The sequence below is a fragment of the Nomascus leucogenys genome, chromosome 22a, assembly GCF_006542625.1.
Source record: "Nomascus leucogenys isolate Asia chromosome 22a, Asia_NLE_v1, whole genome shotgun sequence".
Classification (NCBI taxonomy): Eukaryota; Metazoa; Chordata; class Mammalia; order Primates; family Hylobatidae; genus Nomascus; species Nomascus leucogenys.
This window is the reverse complement of record NC_044402.1, coordinates 79,535,153-79,561,831: the sequence shown is the minus strand read 5'-3', so window position 1 is coordinate 79,561,831 and position 26,679 is coordinate 79,535,153. Positions and strand designations below refer to the sequence as shown.

The 26,679-nt window shown below is 37.5% G+C and overlaps 1 protein-coding gene and 1 non-coding gene across 4 annotated transcripts in view; both read left to right on the top strand.

Annotated features, from left to right (window-relative positions):
• Positions 1 to 26,679, top strand: part of SESTD1 (SEC14 and spectrin domain containing 1) — a 165,063-nt gene that overhangs the window by 125,791 nt on the left and 12,593 nt on the right. For all 3 annotated transcript variants that reach the window (XM_030802447.1, XM_030802446.1, XM_030802448.1), the window contains exons 10-16: positions 7,184 to 7,306; positions 15,033 to 15,227; positions 15,757 to 15,871; positions 17,660 to 17,819; positions 24,110 to 24,191; positions 24,920 to 25,042; positions 26,469 to 26,660. In XM_030802447.1, the coding sequence (XP_030658307.1) occupies positions 7,184 to 7,306; positions 15,033 to 15,227; positions 15,757 to 15,871; positions 17,660 to 17,819; positions 24,110 to 24,191; positions 24,920 to 25,042; positions 26,469 to 26,660 (990 nt within the window). The remainder of the gene's footprint in view (positions 1 to 7,183; positions 7,307 to 15,032; positions 15,228 to 15,756; positions 15,872 to 17,659; positions 17,820 to 24,109; positions 24,192 to 24,919; positions 25,043 to 26,468; positions 26,661 to 26,679) is intronic.
• On the top strand, positions 13,947 to 14,048 carry LOC115832714. The gene has a single exon (XR_004028223.1). It is a non-coding gene; the product is annotated as a small nucleolar RNA U13 (small nucleolar RNA).

Genomic DNA, 26,679 nt, shown 5'->3' with positions numbered 1-26,679 from the left:
AACTTAACGATTCATTATGTTTAGATTGTTATTTATAGAACAGTTAAGAGGAACTATAATCTTGTAACACAGTCCATGATTCTAGGTCAATAGGCACCAAACAACTATGAGGAAGCAGGTGAAACTGAGCTGACCTAACAATGTTCAGCCTGCTGCAAGCTTGGTATATTTTCATTTCTCCCCTTTCTTTCTTCCCTGATTAATTTTATAAAGTTTATAGGGGCAGTTTTAGGATGAGTCCAGAGGTGCTCTGTGTGTAAATCAGGCATCAGGAAGTTTGAAGGAGTTACTGTGTGATGTGTCTTTTTTTTCATAAAGAGGAAAAGGCCGTCTGCTTGATGGTACAAATTGCAGGGGTGATGGTTAAAGAGGATCAGTGGTTTGAATACAGTGGAGGTGATTAAAAATTTTCTTTGTGGGGAATCGAAGAGTGAAATTATCACTGTCAACTTAAATAACAGTGAGAGGCTCTCTAAAAGGAAGAGATTATTTGTTTTAGAGAATAGAACATTACAATGGGAATATGCATGTCATAGTAAGCTGTGTGCATATTCAGAGAGGTAAAGGAAGACAAACGTTTTTAAAGGCAAAAAAATGAGGATTACATAATTGTTTTGAAATAATTGTCTTTGGTTCCAAAGATCAATAACAAGGGCGATGCTCTTCTGATATTGGACAGGCAATTGCTGGACAGATGTCCTTGTGGAAGGATTTTTTTTTTTTTTTTTTTTTTTTGAGACAGGGTTTCAGTCTATCACCCAGGCTGGAGTGCAGAGACCTGATCATGGCTCATTGCAGCCTTGACCTCCTGGGCTCAGGTGACCGTCCCACCTCAGCCTCCTGAGTAGCTGGGACTACAGACACATGCCACCATGCCCAGCTGTTTTTGGGTTTTTTTTGTATTTTGTGTAGAAATGGGGTTTCACCATGCCTCCCAGGCTGCAGAAGTATTTTTTGTGTGAAGCTGCAGTGCCTTTGTGTATAGTTTTGATTTTTGCAGTCCTTTGTGATAGTTTTTGTTAGCAGGCATATAAGCATGAGAACCTCTCACCATGACTTTCTCTGGCACTATTTGTCAGGGTTGTTTATTTTTCCCCCAATATTAGTGACTCCATTTTGATTCGGACAACTTTCACATCACAAAAATGTAGCTGTATTTTGGGGTAGTGTTGATCTTGAATTTATTGCAGAACCTTTCTGGCTTTTTATGTAACCCTATCTGACAATTCATGGCTGGCTGTTGAGGTTCAGGCACCAAAAAACATGGGTGACAGTATTTATCCAGCATTTGTACTTTGCTAAATGGGTTAAGTGATTATGACAGAAAGACAGAGGGGCAAAGGAGTTAATGGATTGGCAAACACATTTTTAAATGACGGACCAGCTCAACTGGGTAAGGAAGAAACTGGAGAAAGAAGATGACGATGATTATATTTATAATGATGGTGATGATGGTAACGAGATTACTGTTAAAAACTGGTGAACTTCATATTCAGTTTTCTTTATCAAGATAACAAGTGAATTTGTTTGAACAATAATATTCAGCATATAATGTTTCCTGCACTCTGTTTTTCACAGGTCACATTTTAAGGAAATATCCATATCCCTTGCCAAAATGATTACTATATGATAATATATATTGAACTATATAGTAACATTGATCATATGTTGGTCACACAGAGCATGAATCATACTATATTCAGTCTTACAAATTTGACGAAAATGTGAAAATTTTTTTGCTTGTATAAAGATAATTATAAACTGAGTATCTGTGTTAAATCAGTGAAAATTGAATTGTTTCAAACTTCTTTTGTTTTTCTGACTCACTACTGAAAACATAATGCAAGAGGAATCAATTGCTTTGATAGATAAATTATATAAGTAATAACCATGATATTTATCCATGATTCCCCACAGTTCAAATCGGTAGCACAAGACTTCATGTGGTATGCAGAGATTCTCTATACTGCTGTTGCTGTTAAAATTAAAAATTAGATTTCACATGCTTCTGGGTAGCAGACAGTGCCACTTCACTGAAATGTGCTGTCATCATGCTCATTATTTATTGTGGCAGTAATTACTGCCAGCACTGCAAATGTTATTTCTAGAATCATCCATGTGCTTTTCTTCCTCTGTAGAGAGGAATCATAGATGCCAAACAGAATACACTGCATTGCATAAGCATACAGCTGGAGGCTGTATTCTCAGTTCCCCATACTCTTTCTCCAGGTTAGATGGTTGACATTTGCTTGCCATGCCCTTCTGCCTGGTTTGACTTTGCATACTTCTACATGTTCTGTCATGCAGTTTTTAAAAATGAGCCTAGCCATGCAAGAAGCATGGATAGTCACAGGCATTTTTGGCCAGTGTAAATATTTTTCATGGTGGATTCTAAAAGCATAGCTCCAAGGTTATACTTTGCATATAAATGTAACCATCTGAAGGGTCACGTTGATATGGATTGGGCATAGAACTGGTTTTCCAGTAAGTTAATATTCAGATTGATTGAGCAAGATGTCCTGATTGAAATTAAGTTTTAACCTAGTTTGGCAAACTGCCATTATTAATGCATTTAAATAGACTTGTTTACTGGGGCATCAACCTCAATTTGCATCATTTTTATTAGAAATAGACATATATTTACTATGTGTACATTACTGATGTTGTATACTAAGGGAAATTACTTTCAGCCTATATTAAGGCCATATATATATATATATGTCCATTACTATGTAACTGGTTTTTTGAGGCAAGGAGATATCTTTGCTTTATTTAAGATTTATTTTTCAATTTACGGCATTTTAAAAGGTCCATGTTAATGAATTGTTTATCCCCAGCTATCACGATTTATATTAACCTGCTTCTTTTGTTTCTAGATTATTCTAAAATCAAAGTCTAAATGTTTAATGATATCTTAAGTTTCTAAAAACTATACATTGTTAGTTAAATTTTTTAGATGCATTTGTTCCACTTTTATTTTTAGAACTTAGATATTTCTAGTAAAATAATTACATTATTTAAATACTTAAAAGTCATTTTATCACTATGTTTCTATATCTGTATTTGTAACACATAGTGATAAATGAGAAGCAGTTGATTCCCAAAATGACATGGAAAATTGTTTTAAAATGTTTACCTATGTTTCCTTAAAACTCGTTCTTTTTATTTCTATTTTTTAAAGTGTCAGACACAGTAGTTCAGGGGCTTTCTCAAGAAACTCATGGTTGTTACTGTAAAATGCAGATGTGAAATAAACTTCATAAAGAGTTAGTGGACAGAGGGAACTAGGCTACAGAAAAAGTAAGAAAAGCATAGAGGCTAACAATTATTAGTATCATTACTGTGCTGTCTTACATATAATGACTGACATAATCCTGACAACAGCCCTGTACTGTAGGTATCATTAACATCATTTAAAAGATGAGGAACCAAAGTCTTTCAACTAGAAGAAGCAGAGCCAAAGTTCAGACCCACTAGTGGTGGCAGAACGAGAATTCAGAATTCAGAATCATGGCTAGGGCTTTCTTTGTATCACACTGCTTATCTGTATCTTTTGTGAAAAAGTGATACTTTCTCCAAGCTAGCAGAGAGAAACAGGATCCTAGTACCCTAGCCCTCCAAAGATAACTCATACAGAAGAGTAACGCAGAAAGAGTGGATGTGTTGAGGAAAAAAACATTGCACTCTAAAGAGCATCTGATAATACAGCTTTGCAGATGAACTTAGTGCTGTGAAAACAGAGTTTAGCCAATAGAAAGTTCTAGCACTTAGGCTGTTCCACTGAGTCAACAATAATACTTTGACTTTTTTGTTTTTGAGTTTTGCTCTCTAAATTTTTGGGTTTTGTTTTTCTTGAGACAGGGTCTCACTCTGTCACCCGGGCTGGAGTGCAGTGGTGCAATCTCAGTTCACTGCAACCTCCGCCTTCCAGGCTCAAACGATTCTCCAATCTCAGCCTCCTGAGCAGCTGAGACTATAGGTGTGCATACCACGCCTGGCTAATTTTTGTATTTTTAGTAGAGACAGGGTCCCACTATGTTGCTCAGGCTGGTCTTGAACTCTTGAGCTCAAGCCGTCTGCCCACCGCAGCCTCCCAGAGTGCTGGGATTACAGGTATGAGCCACTGTGCCTAGCCTTCTTTCTAGTATTAAGCCTTATAAAGAGAAGGGACAAGTTTATATATTAATATTAGTTCTTTAAGACTCTAGAACATAAATGAACAAAGAACATGAAGACATAAATCACAAAATATCACATACCTTGAATAAGCAAACATTTGCAATGTATTCAATCACTAATCTTTAAAAAGTACATGGAAAGATTTCTGTTTTTTCAATTGGCAGAAGTATTTTAAAAACAATAGTCAGTTTGGGCCAGGGGCGGTGGCTTACGCCTGTAATCCCAGCACTTTGGGAGGCCGAGGCGGGTGGATCACGAGGTCAGGAGTTTGAGACCAGCCTGGCCAAGATGGTGAAACCCCGTCTTTACTAAAAATAGAAAAATTAGCCAGGTGTGGTGGCAGGCGCCTGTAATCCCAGCTACTCAGGAGGCTGAGACAGGAGAATCGCTTGAACCTGGGAGGCAGAGGTTGCAATGAGCCGTGATCGTGCCACTGCACTCTAGCCTGGGCAACAGAGCAAGACTCTGTCTCAAAAACAAACAAAAAACAACAACAAAAAATCCAATAGTTTGTATACGTTATAGAGGTTATTGTAGGTCAAACTGTCATTAATTGGTGGATGTTTCAGATAGAAACGAGTTTTAGAGAGCAATTTTATAAAGTATATTAACAGTCAATAGTTTGTATACCTTGTAGAGGTTATTTACAGTTCAAACTATCATTAATTGGGTATTTCAGATAGAAACAAGAGCTTTAGAGAGCAATTTTATAAAGTATATTAACAAGCATTAGTATTACATCATCACTGGACCCAAGAAGATCTCTATTGGAAAACTTTCCCAATCTCTATTGGAAACCTTTCCTGGGAAAATAAAACAGAGAAAAAAATGTTATATATAACTGCTATAGATGCGTTAGTCATAGAATTACTTAGAATTGATGGAAATTGGAAACATTCTATGCTCCCGACAATAGAGAATTGAAGTATTCATAGCAGGTACAATAGTTATTTGAGGCAGTACGTTACTTAGCTCTTAATAAGAGTGGGTTGATTGGTTGGTTGGTTGGACAGATGGGAGAGATGGAGGCAGGCAGGCAACAGGATTGGCCTTCTGAAAAAAGGATTTGCAAAGTCATTGAAAATTATGTTATAATAACAATAGCCAAGTGGAAAATCATTAAAGTATTATAGTTTAATGCTAAGTGAAAAAGAGGATGAAAACTACTTGTTATCTATGAGAATTGGCTATAACACTGAAATCTGGAGTAGCATATGAAAACCCTTATGCAGGTGAAAAATTAATGGAAGGAAATAGAATACGGTTGTCCCTTGGTATTTGTGGTGGATTGCTTCAAGGATGCCCTGCAGACTGTGAATACCAAGATCAAAGATGTTCAAGTCTCATATAAAATGGCATAGTATTTGCATATAACCTATGGATACCCTCTTATATACATTAAATCATCTCTAGATTACTTATAATGTCTACTACAATGCAGATGCTATGAAAATAGCTGTTATAGTGTACTGGCTTATTATTTGTATCTTTAAATTGTTGTATTATTATTTTTTTGTGCTTGATTTTTTTTTCCCAAATATATTCAATCTGTGATTGGTTGAATTCAAGCATGAAAATCTGTGGATATCCAGACAGGGCTGAGTGCGTATGTGATTTTTCTTTATGATGTGGTATTTTTATATAATTGTAAAAAGATCCATGAACTGTTAGATTTAGAAATATATTTTTTTAACCTGGTAACAGCAGAAATATGTATCTGCACTGCTCTTTTATAAAGTTCTACATTAAGCCTACCCACTGGGTCTATAATATTATGCTGCAGAGATACCCCCATTCACTTCTTGGGAGCTATCCTGAGTTTAGATTTAGGATATAACCATACATCTATTCTTAAATTCCTTTTTCTAATTTGGCAAAAGGTAAAGCTTGGTAATACCATTTTTTCCACTAAAATTACTCCACAATGTGTCTGTAGTTTCAGAGTGTATGTGATTGTGGGTAGGGTGTCAGCACAGTCCTCTCCTTCTGCATGAGAACTTGATCTTTGCTTAACCCTCTAGCTCTGTTCCCCTGAAGACCTGATTAAAAATTGGAATGTCAACTATGTTCTAGGCAATATTGCTTAAACATTATTCCAGATCTGGAGTGGGAGAATTATTAATATATGATGGAAGGCATAACTTGGGGTGGGGGTCTTTGAGTTTAGTGACTCAATGGGCATAGTCCTGTGGGGTATCACGTTTTGATGCCAGAGTGTCTCCCATATCTGCCCCATACTGATCTCATCTCCTTATACCTGCTTGAGGGACTCAGCTGAAGAACTCCTGATGCTGTCATCCTGGCAAACTATAGTTCCCACCCTATATCCTTACTAGCAGACTGGTGCCAGTGGGGCCTTTTGTGGGTCTGAATGTTGGTTGATCCTAAGAAGACTCCAAGAGGGTATATTATTACATTAGTATAATTCTAATTAATTTTTAATTCTATTTTTGAAATGATAAAGTGGTATATTAACTTTATAATAGTTAATTCAGTCGGTTTTTTCAATGCTTGGGAAGAACATTAGACTATGAGTTAGAACATATGGCTGTTAGTCCAGTTTTTCAATGATGGATTATGTTATCTTGGGCAAGTCACTTAATCTCTTTGAAACTCAGTTTTCTTAAATGTTAAGAACTTTGACTGATATCATTTCTGATGTTTCTTCCAACTCTAAATCTTATGATTCTCTGATTCTCTTATCATAAGTTAATTTTTAATCCTCCTTTATAGAAGCATTCCAGATTTCTTTTAGCCTGGAAGATGATCAGATAGCCGAAAGCTTGTGATGCTACAGTGTACATTCTTCCACATTTAGGTTTTGAAAATGTTGTCACATTATAGCTGTGTAGTTCCAAAAGAAATATTTACTGCCTATGTGATAAAATGTAAATAATTTACATTAAAAATAATTGGGGAACTTTGGGAGGGGAAAAATAAATTAGAATGAAAGTTTGAAAAGTTTCTGATTCTTTAAAAATGTTATCTCAACTTTTGTTTATAGGTTGTGAACTGGCTAGAAGGGCCTGGATCAGAACAACTAAGAGCCCAGTGGGGCATTGGAGACTCCATTAGGGCCTCCCAGGCCCTACAGCAGAAACACGAAGAGATTGAGAGCCAGCACAGTGTGAGAGGCTTTTTCCTCTGCAAGTTACAATGCTATTATGAACGTGGGTAATTAGTAGCATATGTGGTTCTGAGTAATAAGTTGCTGCAAACTTTGGTATGGGGCATGAAGTACAGTTTGTTAAGTGCCTAGAGGTCATAAAGTACATTTTGATTACTTAGTACATGTTAATTAGAAGGTGGTTTTTGGTTTTGTCTCTAATGCAGTTTAATTATATTTTTATAGAAGCACAATTTGCATGAAATTTTAAAAGCTACAGTGACAGAAAAAAGAGTGATAATACAAAAATAGAGCTTTCATCTGTAGTCTGTGGCAGAACTTCTGTTTTCAAGACCCCCCCACCCCCGCTTCATTGGGAGTATATAGTACAATTAAATGCCTGAGAGTGATAGCAGAATTGCTGCATTAAACACAACTGATGGAGAGTAAGTCCAGAGGATGCAGACTACTTTTCCATTCTCTGAGCATTTAGGGGTCCCTTTTGTATTTGTGAAAGGGGTAATCAGACAAATTACAGGTATAAAATTGGGAAATAAGTAGATTCTTAAGCAGATTATGGATAATAATTATTAAAGATAATTTAAAATTTAACAACTTGTTATGTGAAAGAAGCTAGTGTTCGTTAAGCTCCTGCTCTGTTATAGTTAATTCTTCATTACTGAGAAAGAGATCATCCAGCTTGTGGACTGGGTAGCTCACCCCCCTCTCCCCAAGGTCATATTACTTTGGTAATTTAAAATAGATTAAATACAAAATTGGAAAAATAAAATTTGAATCCATTAATTCCCTTCTCCTTAGGTTGTCTTAAAAAAGTTGGTCAAAATGTTAAACTCTGGACCCAGTTGACCATTAAGTACCATCTGAACATTAATTTCTGCAACATTTCTTCTTTCCTGTAATTATGTTGGATAGTATTAGGAAATGTCCATTTTTAACTAAACAAGATTAAAGAGTAAGTAATATGGTTTGCTTGGGAATAAATTTGAATGAGTAAATCTCATCTTTACTAGAATTTAACGATATCTGATTCTTATTTTTCTTCTAAATATATTCCATTTTGCTTAGTTTCCTCATATTGTTTTCTTTATAATATTCTGTAAATCAGGTATAACAGTTACTGATATTGGCAGAAAATCTACTTACTATACCCTAAAGCAGTTGTAATCTAGCCGAAGGAATAGTAAGAGATATTACAAGATTTGGAATTGTCTAAAGGCACTACACATATATTCCTTGCAATTTTTCTAATTGGTACTTGTAAAAAACTTGAAAATGAAATCTCATAATTGAAAATCGATTTATTTTATGCATTTCACAGGTTCCAACATAATGGTTCTTCCTTTTATACTAAAATAATCATATTACAAACCCTGTTCCTGAGGATATAATCTTTTAATTCTCTTGATACTTTTAAAATAACTTAATGTTTTTGTTTTTGTTTTTAACATGGATTGTGATTTATTTGAACCTGGTAAACTGTTCTAGAACATGTTACTATAGTTAGAGTCTACAATTTGTTCCTCTCTTTAGTTCCTGAAAACTGTATTTACTGTAGAACATTTTAGACTTCACCTAAGGGGATTTAGTTATGAAAGTATTCCAAAAGTTCTTTTTAGGAAGGACACATGAGGATTCTAAAGACAGGATTTATCTATATTTTATTATTTTTTTAAATGCCAAAAGAAATATAGTTAGAAATTGGATTGTATACATACTGTACTATACTCTAAGTTTACAAAAAGAATTCAATAGCAAATTTTATATTGTGTATAGTATGGATGAAATTGCAGATGATATACATAGAAATTGCTATGTTCGGATGTTGGTTTTGTATTTTTAATATATTTATAAGGTTTTCAAAATCAGCTTAAAGAAACATCGCTTAAGGGTGGCCCTTCCCATGTGCTTAAGCTTACTTATAATGTGGAACCAATATATAATACTTTTGAATTTCAAAATACCTTATAGATTATTCTAATATCTTCATCTTATTTTATAGTTAAAAAAACTGGGAAGCTACATTTTTTGATCAGTGAATATTTGGACTATAGTTAAAACACAGATCTCTTGATACCCAGGGGGGATCATTTCTCTAGCTGTCTTTTAGAGAAAGCTACTAAATTTTACAGGTATGCTTAAGCTACAGTATTTTTTCATTCTTGTACTTTTAATACTTAGGAATATACATATACATTGACATCTGCATTTATAGACATGACCTAAAGAAAAGAAACATTGATGGCTATCAGAGATTTTATTTCCTTAAATCATGTGTGATATTTGGGATTTGTTTCAGAATTGGGAGGTAGGGACAGATTGAATGGATGGGAGTGTATGTGAAACAGAATTAGCCATGAATTTATCATTATTGAAGCTGGATGGGAAGGAGTTCATTATACTATTCTTCCCACTTTTGAAATATTTTTAAAAAGCTGGTTGTGCTGTTTTAGCCAATAGGTGGCACTGCATTGTCACCTTGAGAATAGGTTGGTTGATGCTGGATGAATTTAGCTTATGATGTTTAAGATATTCTAATATTTTATTAAAAGCTTTCTTTTCTCTCTGTAACTAAGAGTTAACAGATTAAAGCATTATTGGAATTGTTCAAGTCTTGTGAAATTATGACTATTTCTGGCATTGACAGCTATTAACGGTAGAATTTGAGAAAACTTTTAACATACAATCTTGCATTACCAGCTCAATGTCATATATTAAATTTTAGAGTCCATATAAAAGCACAATGCAGAAATAAGGCTAAAAACCCCAAATTTGTTAGGATATTGAGTTTTAATACATAGAAAAATGAAATTTCTGCCAACCTGTAGTTCTAGTTCAAGGATTGGTAATTATAAGTTAACTTGGTTTTTTAATAGAACGCAACAAAGAAAATAAGGTACATGAAAATGGTTATAGTAACTGACAATAAATTTAAAAGCAGTTTAGTTCAGTAATCTGATTTTATGTTTTGGGTTGAAGGAAGTGTGTGGTAGGAAAAGCGTGTGTGGTAGGAAAAGCGTGTGTGGTAGGAACATGGAGGAGCATAAATATCTGAAACTACTTCAGAATTTTGTCACTGTCCCACCATCTCATAGTGCTGAGTTCTGGTCTACAAAGAAACCACTTTCTCTGTGCAGTATGCATAATAGTAAGCAGCAGAACAGGTCTACCTGGTGAATCAAGACTCATTTCTCCTAATGTATAGTCTGAATATAATCACCTTTTTAACCCAAGTTGTCCATTTCCCTTCCGCCTACGTATGGATTCGCATTTCATGGTATAAAGTATAAATATCCATCATTTCACTAAGTATGCATCACTGCCAATATGATTTGCAGTGTCAATCCTGACTGCTTGTGTCCTAAATGTGAACCTTCAAGCTCTTTTCTTACCATCTCAATCCAAATGCCATATATTGGTGGTGGTGTTCTGTTTATTTTGCTATAAAATAATCATTTTCTACACAGTTAAATATACATAAGAGACAGACCAGAGAATGGCTGTAAGTGAACAAAATACACCTAAGGTTCTAGGCAGTTTACATTCCACTGGTTTTTTTTGTTTTTGTTTTTGTTTTTGTTTTTTGAGACGGTGTCTAGCGCTGTCACCAGCCTGGAGTGCAGTGGTGCTATCTCAGCTCACTGCAACCTCTGCCTCCCAGGTTCAAGCAATTCTCCTGCCTCAGCCTCCAGAGTAGCTGGGATTACAGGCATGCGCCACCACGCCCAGCTAATTTTTGTATTTTTAGTAGAGACGGGGCTTCACCCTGTTGGCCAGGATAGTCTCCATCTGCTGACCTCGTGATCTGACCACCTTTACCTCCCACAGTGCTGGGATTACAGGCATGAGCCACTGTGCCCGGCCGTACATTCCCCTGTTTTTTAGGAAGAAACGTTTGGATGACTTTTTTTAAATATATGCAAATGTATCAGCCAGATTTTTTTTGCTCTCCACATCCCAGAGAGACTAATTATTTCTTTATGGCAACCTCAATCACTAATATCAATGTCTCTAATTTCAGGTGTTAATTTCTTGAGACATACTAGTCGTCGCAATGTATTTGCATCCCTGGTCAGGTTGCTGGAGCCTGTATTTAACAAATTCAAACCAGGAAATAATTAGCTCCACAATGGTGATTCCTAAACCTTAACGGGCATAAGAGTCATCAGAGATGCTTGTTAAAATATATATCCCAGGGCCCAACTCCCAGATACTGATTTAGTAAGTCAGGAGTGAAGCTTAGACATTTTTAATAAACACCCCAAGTGGTCTAATGCTGGTAGCTCTGAAAAGTGCTATTCTAGGACTCTAATCCTTTACTACTTTTCTCAGAATCTTTGCTATTACTTCTTCAAAGAGTTAAGCCTATTTATTTAGATCATTTAATGATATGTAAGTACTATGAATAAGGTATTGAAATCCTTTTATATTTTAGAGCATGACAGTGATAATTTTCTGAGGTAATATTTTCTACTTTAAAATAGTCTGTTAACCATTATAAACTATGTAGTTTAAAAATATTCTATGCTTATTGAGTTAAAGCCAAACAATAACTGATAAACAAGGTAAGACAGATATTATCATCACCATTGGATAGAGGAGGATTTCTCATCCCCAGCACACTCTTGAGACTTTGGGCCAGATAAATCTCTGTCGTAAGGGCTGCCCTGCACATTGTAGGGTATTTTGCAGCATCACTGGCTTCTACTTACTGCATGCAGTGGCATCGCCGCTCCTCAGTTGTGATAACCCAAAATGTTTCCAGACACTGCCACATGTTCCCTGAGTGACAAAGTCACCCTCTGTTACCTACTTAATGTAAATCTACAGTAAATCTACAGTGATTAATGTTTTATACATTCAGTCAATGCATGTTGAGCACATACTATGTGTCATGTGTTGTTCTAGGCTTTTGCGATATAATACTGTCTTACTATATGGAATTTACATTCAAGTTGGGGAGCGGAGAGCAATATAGGTATAGATTTTAGGAAAGGCCTCTCTGAGGAGATGACATTTAATCAGAAACCTTGAAATGATGTCAAGAAGTAATCCAAACAAAGGGCAGTTCAGATAGAGGACACAGCAGTAGAAACACCCCAGCACAGGAAGATGATTGAGGAACAGCAAGAATGTTGGTGTGGCTGGAGTACAGGGAGCAAAGGGGAGTCACAGAAAATAAAGTTTTGGAGGAAGTCAGGGGCCAAAACATGTAATATCTTTTAGCCCATGAAAAGAAACTTGAAATTTATTTTAAATGTTATGTGAAGTTATTTGAAACTTTTGGACAGATAATTATGTTTTAAGCAAATCACTGGCTATTGTGTGGAAAATAGGGAACAGAGACTAGCAATGAAAATGAAAGGCAGGAGGCTGATAGATGGAGGCATTAGAAGTAATGAGAATTGATTGATAGAAGTTGATGAGGTTGAGCCAGCAAGACTTGCTGATGAAAGAATCAGGCTTTTGGCCTTAGCAGCTACTAAGGCAGGGAGGACTGCGAGAGGAACAGGTTGGGAGGATAGTGAATCAGTGTCTTTGGTGGCAGGTTAGATTTTAGATATCTAGTAGTCATCCAGATGAAGGTGGCTAGTGGGCAGTTGGGTATCAGTATCTGGGGTTCATGAGAGGGGTCAGTGTTGATGATTAATTTGGTAATTCTTAGCCTATAGATGTATTTAGAGCCTATATTAACTTGGTAGTTCTTAGCCTATAGATATATTTAAAGCCTATATTAATTTGGTAATTCTTAGCCTATAGATCTATTTAAAGGTATGGGAGTAGGTGAAGTCATTCCAAACCCAGTGAGAAGAGAGCCTCTGGAAAACTGAGCCTTGGGTCAACCTAAACTTTTAAGTGCAAAAAGAGGGAGGAGAGCCAGCAAAGAAGGCTAAAAGGAGCTGTTGTGTCTCAGAAAACAAGAGAAAAGTTGCCATTTCAAGGAGGAGGAAGTGCTTGCTTGTGCCAAATGAAGCTGTTTGTTGAGAGGTTCAATAAAGACTGAGAATTGACCATTGGATTTGTGGCAAGATGAATTTTTTGGTGAATTTGACAGTTGGTTTCAGAAGGGTGGGAAAACAAAATCCTGATTGGAATGGATTAAAAAAAGAATGAAAAATGAGAAAAGAGTGAATACAGAGAACTCCTTTAAGAAAATGTTTTTTTAAACTGACGTTTAATTTCAGCATAGTAAAATGCTCAAATCTTAAATGTGTCTTTTATTGTTTAATATAGTACAGCTTATTTATATGCTGCTGGAAATAATCCAGTTGAGACAGAAGAACTGATGGAGAGACAGAGAAGATAACTGAGAGCAAAGCTTTGTGTAGGCAACAGAGATAGGCTATAATGCACAAGTGGAGTGGTTGGCCTTAGAAGAAGAGACAGGCTGCTCATTATTACAGCTCTGAGGGCAGAGCATAGGGCTGTAGAAGAACCGGAGGGTGGGGGATTTGTTGGTGGGAAGATGAAAGAGTTTTCCGATTACTTCCCAGTGAATTAAGATCTTTGGCTGAGAATGAAGAAGTGAAAAAAACATAAATGATCATGAGAATGAGAAAGTTAATTTACTAGAGAAACATAAAAAGATTGCCAAAGACTCATTTGAGATTATTTAGTCATAACTTTAAAAAGAGATCTGTTGATCCTTTTGTAGTTTATAAGCATGATGATGGGTGCTCACACTCATCTGAGATGTGTCTCCCTCTAAGCCTTGTAACAACATCAGCACATTACCCTTCTGATGTGAGGGAAAAGAGAGAGCGCTATCCACCTAGTTGTTTTTAATCTACCCATGTTCGGCTACTCTGGTACAGGCACACATTAGGCAGAGAAAACAGATCTCAGGTTTCAACAGGTCATTCTGATGGAAGGAAAGAAAGCCAGGCATGGGCATGGGTTATATGCTGGGAGGTGGTTATAGCCTTTGATCAAGGATGGAAGTGAGGACAGAGGTTCTCATGTGCTGGACAGTAGAGAGGTCAATAGATTGGTGGATTCCGTGGGATTGTAGGTGTGAGCCTACAAACAGAGGTGAATGGGAGAGTCAGTAGGTGGTCAGAAAATGAGTTTCATGAAATTGAGATTTTTGGAGCTGTGCAGTAGTATATGATGACATGTTTTTATGGCCAGTGGAGGAGGTAGCTGAGTTGAGGTGAGGACAAGTTAATTGGAGGTGAGGGAGGGAGTCAAGGAACTGGAGGTTCAGGATGGTGGTGGGTACCTATGTAGTGGAAGTCACTAAGAAGGCTGATGGAAGGCAGTGTGACCTTTGCTAAACCCTTCTGTGGATGAGGGGATACAACACAGAAAGCTGAAAAGATGTAATCTAACACAGCATGCACTTCAGAGGGGATACGGTGTTTTGAAAGAGGAGGGAAAAGAAATGGTCTGCAAGTAGTGAGGAACGAGGCACCCAAACCCACCTTCAGGCTTGCAGTATGTCAGACATGGAAACAGTTATCAGTTGAGAAGGCTGCAGGGGTGACTGAGGATGGACAGGTTTCACTTAGAGCAAGGAAGAGAAGAGAACATTTAGAGGTCAGGGATTGAGTTCCAGGGATCACAGTTAGGATTTGAGGATTAGGAACTTTCCACCCTCAATTTTAATAATTTTGCCTTAGGAAAAAAAAATCATGTATTACTTAGTTTATCTGGAGAAATTATAAAATGTAATCTCTTCCAGGAACTACTTTGAGCCTTAATTTACTTTGTAACATCTTGATTACAGGAATGGTTTGCAGTGTATGTGGAACTTAATCAGCAAATTGCAGCACTCTTGAATGCTGGCGATGAGGAAGATCTTGTGGAACTAAAGTCACTGCAGCAACAACTTAGTGATGTTTGTTATCGACAGGCCAGTCAGCTGGAATTTAGGCAAAATCTCTTACAAGCAGCTCTTGAATTTCATGGTGTTGCCCAAGATGTAAGTGTCTACTCTGATTCTTTTCTTCAAATTATCTGAACACTTATCTACACGTAATTTTTTTCAGGTTTGCATGCCTCCTAAATTATTTTTCTGAACCAATAAAATGAATTACTGGTGGGGGTTATGAGATAAAATTCTTTGATTTTTTAAAAAAACAAGTATTTTTTAAGTCATTCTGCATGCAATTCAACCTTTTATTGTCTAACTAGAGTGTTCCAATCTAGTAGAATATTTTATTTTGACTCCTTCTCAATGTTTATGCTTTAAAACTTAGACGGAAATGGAAGTCTCAATAGTTTTTTGCATTCTGCTGACCTGAATGTACTTCTTTGTCTTCCTGGTGCATGCATCTGTGTGTTCTATCTTCCAGATAACGCGTATTCTAATGATTTGTCTTTGTCTTGTAACAGTGTAGTCTTTTCAAGTGTAATTGTGATAACCTCATTAGATATAAACCTCATTAATCATTAAACACTTTAGATGCTGATTACATCAGGGTTATCTCTTTGGTGTCCCTCTGCTTTAGTTGTCTCAGCAGTTGGATGGCTTATTAGGGATGTTGTGCGTAGATGTAGCACCAGCTGATGGAGCATCGATTCAGCAAACTTTAAAACTGCTTGAAGAGAAGCTGAAAAGTGTTGGTAAGCAGATTTTAAAAATGCTGAAACATAAGGTTTTTTTTTTTTTTTAAATATCATTACCATGGTTAGACATTAAGTCAACTTACACTAAATTAAGTAGTATTATTTTCAGGAAACAGAAAAATAGTATAAAAAGTTTTATTCCCTTGAGGGGTTATAATTTATGCTGAAAATTTTATTTTTCATCGTTAGTTAGTCACTCCTCCCTTCACTGGGCCTTTATCCTTGCCTGTTTACCCAGCTATATCTACAGGTGCTGTGTGTTGCATATACTATGAACAATTATTTGTAGTGCATGCATAAACTGTAATTAGCTGTGAAATGTTCTGTGGTAAACCCTGTATGCCCAAAATTGTGTTTTATGCAATGATTTTTGTTGTTGCTTTATCCTAACCTTGTGAAAAAATAGTTGGTTTGGGTTTTTGGTTCTTGTCTCACCAAACTGGGAATATTGTCAGATTACCCATTCTCCAAGGAGTGGGGTACATTTACATTAAGGGGTCCAGTTACATTAAGCTGATGTAGGCTTGATGTCATTTGACATCAAGGCCTTTAGAATTTCTCTACAGCAGGAAGCACAGTGAACTTTCCTAAAAGGTCAGGTTGTGACAATGGGAAGGTGGGGAGTCGTATCAAGGGGGACAAAAGGGGAAATGGCAATGGAAGAGAGGAAACAGGAACTTAAGGCAGAGAACTAGTAAAAAGTGGTTGCACATGACTAAACCAAATTAATTAATTATTGAAAACTGCCTTAGGGAATTGGTTTGAAAAATCACACTTGTACTGACATTTTACTTGCTTACAGCCTTTGTTATTTTATTTTATTTTATTTTTTTGAGATGGAGTCTTGCTGTGTTGCCCAGGCTGGAGTGCAGTGGTGCCATCTTGGCTCACTGCAACCTCTGCCTCCCTGTTCAAGTGATTCTCCTGCCTCAGCTTCCTAAGTAGCTGGGATTACAGGCACCTGCCACCACACCCAGCTAATTTTTGCATTGGTAGTTTTAGTAGAGATGGGGTTTTGCCATGTTGGCCAGGCTGGTCTCGAGCTCCGGACCTCAGGTGATCTGCCCATCTTGGCCTCCCAAAGTGCTGGGATTACAGGCATGAGCCAGCACGCCCAGCCAGCCTCTGTTATTTTAACAGATGGTATGCATAATACATATTTAGTATTTAATATGACAAATGAATTTTAAAATATTAGTTTTCTTGAGCCACAGTCTTTGTTTAAAAAGTTCCTTTGCACATGTAATGTGGAGAATTGTAAATATACCCTAATTGTTACTTCCTATGGTATAGAAGCTAGACTGTACCTTTAGTCACAATGTTCAACATCCTTTGACATTGATGATACATTGCTGGAGTGTCTTAAAATTTTGCAAGGGTTATGTGCTTTTTTAAACAACATGTTTGCCTTGTTCTCCTATAAGTTGGACAGCATAAAAGCAGGAAGAAAAAACAAAATTGTTTTCTATTAGAAATAGAAATTTTCATATTTTTCTTCTGCTTTCCTTTTTTAAAAGTAATTATTGTCTATGGAAACCCATGTTTTCAAAATTCCCTTTAGGGAGAATTTGGCATGAAAGAGAGCTCCAGTTTGAGTTACATTTAAAGGGTTTTATTGCTTGAAATGTTCATAGGATGGAGTCTTGGGATTCCATCCCAAGATGGTTTACTGTACAAAGCTCCTATACTTGGGATCCAGGTACAATATCTGATGAGACAATTTGTTTGAGGGAGGGAAGGTGCCTTAGTTGTGTAAGAGATTAAATCTAGTAACTTTTGTTTTAGATGTGGGATTGCAAGGTTTGCGTGAAAAAGGTCAAGGTCTCCTGGATCAGATCTCCAATCAGGCATCCTGGGCCTATGGAAAGGATGTAACCATTGAAAATAAAGAAAATGTGGACCACATACAAGGAGTGATGGAAGATATGCAGCTTAGAAAACAAAGGCAAAGTTTGACCATTTACTTTTTACTAAAATAATAACAATATTAGTTAAAATGAAAAGTGATATAACATTTTATATACAGACAAAACGTTCTTAACTGTTATATAGAAGACATATAGCAGGTTTTTGGTGAATGTAATAATTACTGTATATAATTTTACTAACAAATAGTAATAATTTATTGAATTATTAGGTACCATTTTCCTTTTTATTGGGTTGTAAAAATTTCAATTATACTCAACTACTTCAAATTCCATATCCCCAGTGTAGTCTATGACTCTGTTCTGCTTTAAAAAAAACTTTTTGAAGAATAATTTTGCTTTTTAAATTTCATTTAGTTTAGTTTAGAGTTGTTGTTAAACTTGTCATCTACATTGATCTGTTTCTTCATCTAAACTTACAGAATGTCACACATTCATCGTTCTCATATTTGCTGTAGGAGGATTAAACAATGGACTAGTGATGTTTAGTTTCATTTTCTATAAAACTAGGAATTTAAAAGATTCTTTGAAAACTCAGTTTGCAATAGCAACTACAAAGTATTGCAAAGGATTAAAATTATGCAATATACACAATCTAGCATGGTTATATGAAATTTTGCACACTTAAAAACTTTATGATCATCAACAAAACTTCACAGAAAGGCTCCTTCTACATCACAGAGAAAACATTCATGAGGCAGAAATTTCTTCCCTCATATCTGCAAACTTATCATTATTCTGTCACCACAGAGGATGATTGATAGAGCTCTCCATTTATATCAAAAAATATCAAAGCTGAGCTTCCATTTAGGCTCTGATTCTGATCACCCTCCTGACTCCTAACTCCATCAAATCCCATTCTCTACTCTGGTTCCTTGCCCTCACTTAAATGCTTAAATTTCTCCTATTTTAAAAATAATAATCACACACATGGGTATGTCTTCCTCTTCAACTCTTTGTCTTTTAGCATTAGAGCTCTTCCTCACAGCTAAGTCATTTGGATAGGTTTATGGTACATTCATACTACTTCCCCCACTACCTCCAATTTATTTTCAACCCTTTTCAGTCTGACTTCTACCCTCACTATTTCATTCAGTGTTGCTCTTACCAGCATTACCAATGTAATAAATGCTGGATCTTACTTAAAGTTCAGAGAATACTTTTAGTCCTGACTTGCTTAACTGTGATTAGCGTTAGGCACAACTGACTTTTCTTTGATTGCATCTTTCTTGAAAACACATTTATGATCCTTCTCTGTTTCTTGGTTTTTGTCACTGATTTCTTGGCCACTAGCTAAAGTTACTGCTTGCACGGTTTGTTCTGAGGCCAGATTCCCTTCTTTATATATTCTCCCTGGACATTCTCACTACTTGAATTACTTTCTTTAATAGATCATGGTTTAGTAGTTACCGCTTTCCTGTGCTGTAGACCCATAATTCCAGTTGTCTACTTAGTGTCGCCTGCGGGATGCTCCATGTACTGCCAAAATCTAGTGTATTAGTCCATTCTTGCATTGCTATAAAGAACTACCTGAGACTGGGTAATTTTTCTTTTCTTTTTTTTTTTTTGAAAGAGAGTCTTGCTCTGTTGCCAGGCTGGAGTGCAGTGGCGTGATCAAGGCTCACTGCAACCTCCGCCTCCTGGGTTCAAGTGATTCTTCTGCCTCAGCCTTCCAAGTAGCTGGGACTATAGGCGTGTGCCACTGCACCCGGCTAATATTTGTATTTTTAGTAGAGACGGTGTTTCACCATGTCAGCTAGGCTGGTTTCGAACTCCTGACCTTGTGATCCGCCCACGTTGGCCTCCCAAGGTGCTGGGATCACAGGCGTGAGCCACCACGCCCGGCCGAGACTGGGTAATTTTTAAAGAAAAGAGGCTTAATGGACTCACAGTCCCACAGGCTGTACAGGAAGCATGGCTGGGGAAACCTCAGGAAACTTCCAATCATGATGGAAGGTGAAGGGGAAACAGACACATCTTACTTGGATGGAGAAAGAGGAAGAGAGTGAATGGGGAGGTGCGGCACAGTTTTAAACAACCAGATCTCTTGAGAACTCACTTACTGACATGAAAACAGCAAGGGGGATATGTGCCCCTGTGATCCAATCATCTCCCACCAGGCCCCTTGTATTAGTCCAATCTCACGCTGCTGTAAGGATATACCCAAGACAGGATAATTTATAAAGGAAAGAAGTTTAATTGACTCACAGCTTTGCAGGGCTGGGGAGGCCTCAAGAAACAGAATCATGGTAGAAGGGGAGGCAAACACATCCGTCTTCACATGGCAGCAGCAAGGAGAGGTGCAGAGGGAAGGCGGGGAAAGCACCTAATAAAACAATTAGATCTCATGAGAACTCACCATCATGAGAACAGCATGGAGATAACCACTGCTATGATTCAATTGCCCTCCGCTGGGTCCCTTCCACAATGTGTGGAGATTATGGGAATTACAATTCAAGGTGAGATTTGGGTGGGGACACAGCTGAACCATATCATCCCTCCTCCAAGAGATTTGAGTGAGGACACAAATCCAAACCATATTATTCCACCCCTGGCTCCTCCCAAATCTGATGTCCTTCTCACACTGCGAAATATAGTCATCCCTTCTCAACAAGTCCCCCAAGTCTTAATGCATTTCAGCATTAACTCAAAAGTCCACAGTCCATAGTCTCATCTGAGACAAGGCAAGTCCTGTCCAACTATGAGCCTGCAAAATCAAAAAGTTAGTTACTTCAAAGATACAACAGAGGTACAGACGTTCAGTAAATACACCCATCCAAAGAGGGAGAATTTGGCCAAAACAAAGGGGCTACAGGCCCCATGCAAGTCTGAAACCCAGCAGGGCAAATCTTAAAGCCCCAGAAAAATCTCCTTTGACTCCATGTTTCACATTCAGACCACACTGATACAAGAGGTGAGCTCCTAAGGCCTTGAGCATCTCCCTCCCTGTATCTCTGCAGGGTACAGCCTTCTTGGCTGCTTTCACAGACTGGCATAGGGTGCCTACAGCTTTTCCAGGTGCATCGTGCAAGCTGTCAGTGGATTTGCCATTCTGGGGTCTCACAGCTCCACTCAACAGTGTCCCAGGGAACTCTGTTTGGGAGCTCCAACCCCACATTTCCCCTCCACACTGCCCTAGTAGAGGTTCTCCATGAGGCAGCAGACTTATGGCCTGGACATCCAGGCATTTCTATACATCCTCTGAAATCTAGGCAGAAGCTCCCAAGCCTCAGCTCTTGCCCTCTGTGCACTCACAGGCTTAATACCATGTGGAAGCCACCAAGGCTTACAGCTTGCACCCTCTCTGGAGCAGTGGCCTGAGTTGTTATCTGGGGTCCTTTTAGCCATGGCTGGAGCTGGAACGGCTGGGACACAAGGAGCAGTGTCCCAAGGTTGTGCAGGGCAGCAGGGCCCTGGGCCTGGCAGCAAAACCGTTCTTCCCTCTTAGGCATCCAGGCCTGTGATGGGAGGGGCTACCGCAGAGGCTTCTGAAATGCCTTCGAGGCATGTTCGCCATTGTGTTGGGTATGAACATTCAGCTCCTCTTTACTAACGCAGATTTCTGCAGCCAGCTTGAATTTCTCTGCAGAAAATGGGTTTTTCTTTTCTACCACATGGCTGGGCTGCAAATTTTCCAAACTTTTTATGCTCTGCGTCCCTTTTAAATATACGTTCCAATCTCAGATCATCTTTTCGCCCACAAATATAAGCCTAGGCTGCCAGAAGCAGCCAGGTGAAGTCTTGAGCATTTTGCTGCTTAGAAATTTCTCCCACTAGATACTGTAAATCACCTCTCTCAAGTTCTAAGTTCCATGTGTCCCTAGAGCAGGGGCACAATGCTGCCAGTCTCTCTGCTAAAGCATAGCAAGAGTGACCTTTGCCTCAGTTCCCAATAAGTTCCTCATCTCCATCTGAGACCTTCTCAGCCTGGACTTCATTGTGCATATCACTATGAGCATTTTGGTCACAACAATTTAGTCTCTAGGAAGTTCCAAACTTTCCCTCATCTCCCTATCTTCTTGTGACCCCTCCAAACTGTGCAAACCTCTGCCCATTGCCAAGTTCCATCACTGCTTCCACATTTTTAGGTATCTTTATAACAATGCCCCACTCCCAGTACCAGTTTTCGGTATTAGTCTGCTCTCACAGACTATATAAAAATAATGAGACTGGGTAATTTATGAAGAAAATAGATTTAATTGGCTCAAGGTTCTGCACGCTGTACAGGAAGCTTGGCTGGGGAGGCCTCAGGAAACTTTCAGTCATGGTGGGAGATGAAGGGGAAGCAGGCGTGTCTTACACGGCTGGAGGAGGAAGAGAGTGAAGGGGGCAGTGCCACATACTTTTAACCAACCAGATCTTGTGAGATCTCACTTTCACAAGATCATCAAGGGGGAAATCTGCCTCCATGATCTAATCGCATCCCACCAGGCTCCTCCTCCAATACTGGGATTACACTTTGATGTTAGATTTATGTGGGGATGCAAATCCAAAACCCAGATCCAAACTAGATCACCTAGTATGTCCAGACTGGAATCATTTTCCTCTAAAACTTGCCCTCTTTTTTTAATTTCCTGCCTAGGTTAAAGTTTCCATCAGCTACCAAACTTGAGATTTATCCTAAAATCCTTCGTCTTTCTCATCCTTTACAGCTTAATCAAATGTCCAGGTTCTGCTGTCTCTGAATCTCAAACATTTATGGTCAAGATCTTAAACTCTTATCTGCCTCTGGCCTGGCTACTCTCTAGCTTTTTGTATATAAGTGTAATTTTCATAAAGTACAACAATTGTATAAAACTTCCTTCAGTGACTTCCTGTTTGCTCAGATGGAGTTAGTCTTCTTGGAATAATGTAGGAGACCCTTCATAATCCAGTCCTTGCATAATTTTCTATAACATTCCCATAAAATCACACAGTTGTTTTTTATCTCCCTGAAAGCTTCATGCTGTTTCATGCATCCATGACTAAGAATACTTCTTTCCTTGTTTTCTGCTCAGTGAATTCCTACTTACTCTTCAATACTCAGGGATACTTACTTTAGGAAGCCTTTCTGGACTTCTAAGGCAAGTTAGTCACTTGCTCCTCCCTACTCTTATAAAACATTTTAAATAGCTTTATAATAGTACTTATTACATCTCTGCAAATGGAAGCATCTTCATAGTAGAGACCATATCTTACATTTTCCCCAGCACACATTATCTAATACCTGAATACAGTATATGTATGATACCATCTTCATCATTAAAGTGGCCTACATTGTTTTTTAGTTTCATATTTAAAAAATAATTACCACTTCCCTTCAGTCCATTGGAGAATTACTTTAACCGAGTTGAATTTTAATGTCATGTTATAGCTTTTATTCAGAGCATCTTTATTTTTTTTTTTAAAAAAAAGCCTTGTGATACCTACTTCTATATTGTTATTAAGCTTTCTTCAAGGACATCAAGTATAGTAGAGCGCAGTGTCTGGTAACTTGTTATTGGTATTTGAGACTGCAGTGGGAGTCCCCCATCCCACCTGCAGTACACAGAATTTCATAGAAATGAAGGAAATGGACCAGAGTTAAGTTAAGTTGCCTTAAAAATTTAAATGGTTATATTATCCAAACAGACCACAGTGACATTAAAAAAATAATTTGAATTGTGTTTCTCTACACCCAGAGGTCAGTAGAGTTTTTTTGTTTTTTTAAGCCCTCCATCTAGTTTTTAAGAATGTAGATGAGGGGTTTAAAAAAAAAATCAGAATTAAATATTACTTTAGGTACTATAATATAATGAAAAGCATTAATTTTTAAATGTTTCTTTAGCTGGGCATAGTGATGCACACCTGTAGTCTTAGCTACTTGGGAGGCTGGGGTGTGAAGATCATTTAAGCCCAGGAGTTTGAGGTTAGAGTGAGCTATGATGGTACCACTGCACTCCAGCCTAGGTGCTTGAGTGAGACCTTGTCAAAAAAATATCATCCTGTATTTGAGAAACATTACACTTTTATTCTTGAAACTTGTTTGATACTAAACAGCAAAGGGGTTTTAGTGTACTATTGTCCTTACAGTTTGCTTTATTATTTTGCAGAATCCATGCTATCCTTAAGAGGGTTTGTCATTGAGTATCATTCGGGTATTTTGATGTTTCGATGTAACATTGATATAAATATCCCTAAAATTCTTACAAATCAATACAAAAAACTTGCATTCTCCATTGTGTAGGACTAAGTATTTTAGTGTACTATAAAATACATGTGCCAAAAGATGATGTTACAGTAGTAATCAATAAAACAAATGATGAGTTAAATTTGTGTTTGGGTTCATTAGATGTGAAGACATGGTAGATGTGCGAAGATTAAAGATGCTTCAAATGGTGCAGTTGTTTAAATGTGAAGAAGACGCTGCCCAGGTAAGGACCAGTCAGCTACATTATGTAGTTAACTTTTCTTAGAAGATTGATTTCATCTAACTACAAACAAAAGTGTACTTTTCATGGTCCTAAAAAAGTAAATTCTGGAAGTCAGGTTCTAATTTATCTTGTTGAAGAATACACTTTGGTATTCCCAGCTAGTTTATTGATCTCATTTAACTTAATCTTCTCAGTGAAATCCTCTACTGAGCTAGAGATTGGGATTGTTTGTTATTTATTATTGTTGATTAGGTTGTCAGTTACATCCAGGATAAAACCTGGTGGAGCACACTGCATTTTGCTCTCTTGCATCTGCAAGAGAAATTTCAATACCAGATAAACAATTTGATATATTTTGTCATTATCATCAGAGAACATCATTTCAGTTCGATTTAGATAAAATTTTTGATTTTATATAGGAACACAAATCTGTAATGCAATCCTGATGGATCTATATACAGAAATACATGATCTTTTATTATGTGATATTAATTTTAGAAGAATGCTTTTCTTCAGTATGTCTTGCCTTCAGATTTAAAGAATTTTGAGGAGTAGGAGAGGTCATTAATTCATGTAGCTTATCATTGAATGACATAAGCTTTTAAAAGCTTTATGTTATAATTAACGGATTCATTAATCACATGATAGTAATCTCTGTATAAATGACATTTTGATACAATAAGTAAAGAGTTCTGAATCCAGCTTCATTGTTATGTCTTTTCGTTTAGGCAGTAGAATGGCTAAGTGAACTTCTGGATGCTCTGCTTAAGACTCACATCAGATTGGGCGATGATGCTCAAGAAACGAAAGTTTTGCTGGAAAAGCATAGAAAATTTGTTGATGTTGCACAGGTGCAAAACTGGTTATCTTCCTTTTCCACAAGCTCAGTGTTTGAATAGCTTTCTGCATGATTATAATGTAACTTTACCCTCCAAGTACACGAAGGTTAGTTTTGTTATTCCAGAAGTGTCACAGAATTAAGAAAATGTCAGCTGGTGCATCAAAACTAGCCTGCATAAACTTGAGAGGGTTTATGTTTCCCTTAATACATGTTCTGCATGGTCCCTCTGATTTATGCTATATATTATGGCATTTTTAAGGCAATCCAACTGTTCATTCATAGAAGTTAATATGAAATGGATGTTAATATCAGTAAATAAGAAACCTCACTTTCTGCATCTCACTAGTGTTAGCATAATAATACAGAACATTTTTGTAGTGAAAAGTATCTTTTTTTTTTTTTTTTTTTTTTTTTAAAGACAGAGTCTTCCTCTATTGCCCAGGCTGGAGTGCAATGATGCAATCCCAGCTCACTGCAACCTCTGCCTCCCAGGTTCAGGCGATTCTCATGCCTCAGCCACCTGAGTAGCTGGGATTACAGGCACTGGCCACCACACCTGGCTAGTTTTGTATTTTTAGTAGAGATGGGGTTTCACCATGTTGGCCAGGCTGGTCTTGAACTCCTGACCTCAAGCGATCCACCCGCCTCAGCCTCCCAAAGTGCTGGATTACAGGCGTGAGCCACCACGCCAAGCCAAAAAATATCTTATTTTCCCTAATGAGTTCACATTTTAACAGAGTAGTTTCCTATATGGAATATAGAGTGCCTAATTTCACCTACTTTTGAAAGTAGTTTTGATTAATTCATAAGCAGACATTCTTTCTGGCCAGTGAAATTTAAGCAGACTGCAATGGGGGAAACAGAATAAAGTGGGGAAGCCTAACAGAAAGAGACTTTTTTTCTAATTAAAAATTTTAAAACAAATTTTTTTGTTTTTGTTTTTGAGACAAGGCCTTGCTCTGTCAATTAGGATACGATGTTTTAGCACAATCATAGCTCACTGCATCCTCAAACTCCCGGGCTCAAGTGATCCTCCTGCCTCAGCCTCCAAGGTAGCTAGGACTACTGGCAAGTGTGGCCAAACTCAACTAATTTTTTTCATTTTTTTTAGAGACAGGATCTTGCTATGTTGGCCAGGCTGGTCTTGAACTCCTAGCTTCAAGCGATCCACCCACCTCAGTCTCCCAAAGTGCTGGGATTACAGGCATGAATCACTGTGCCTGGCCATGAAAATTCTTATAAACTAACCAAAAATATTGCTTCCCCTTTATTACTTATACACACAGATGATTTATAGTAATAAGTGCCACTAGATTTATTCAGTATTGATTTCTAGTAGTGTCACTTAATTGTAACAACAATCTTCCTGCACACTTTCTCCATCCTTCTCTTAAGAATTCTTTTATTATAATTTTATGTTTCCTTTTCTTTTTTAGAGCACTTATGACTATGGCAGGCAGTTGCTACAGGCCACAGTTGTGTTATGCCAATCTTTGCGCTGCACTTCTCGGTCATCTGGGGATACACTTCCTCGATTGAACAGAGTATGGAAACAATTTACAATAGCATCTGAAGAGAGAGTACATAGATTGGAAATGGCTATTGCATTTCACTCAAATGCTGAAAAGGTTTGCTTGTGTTTTTGAA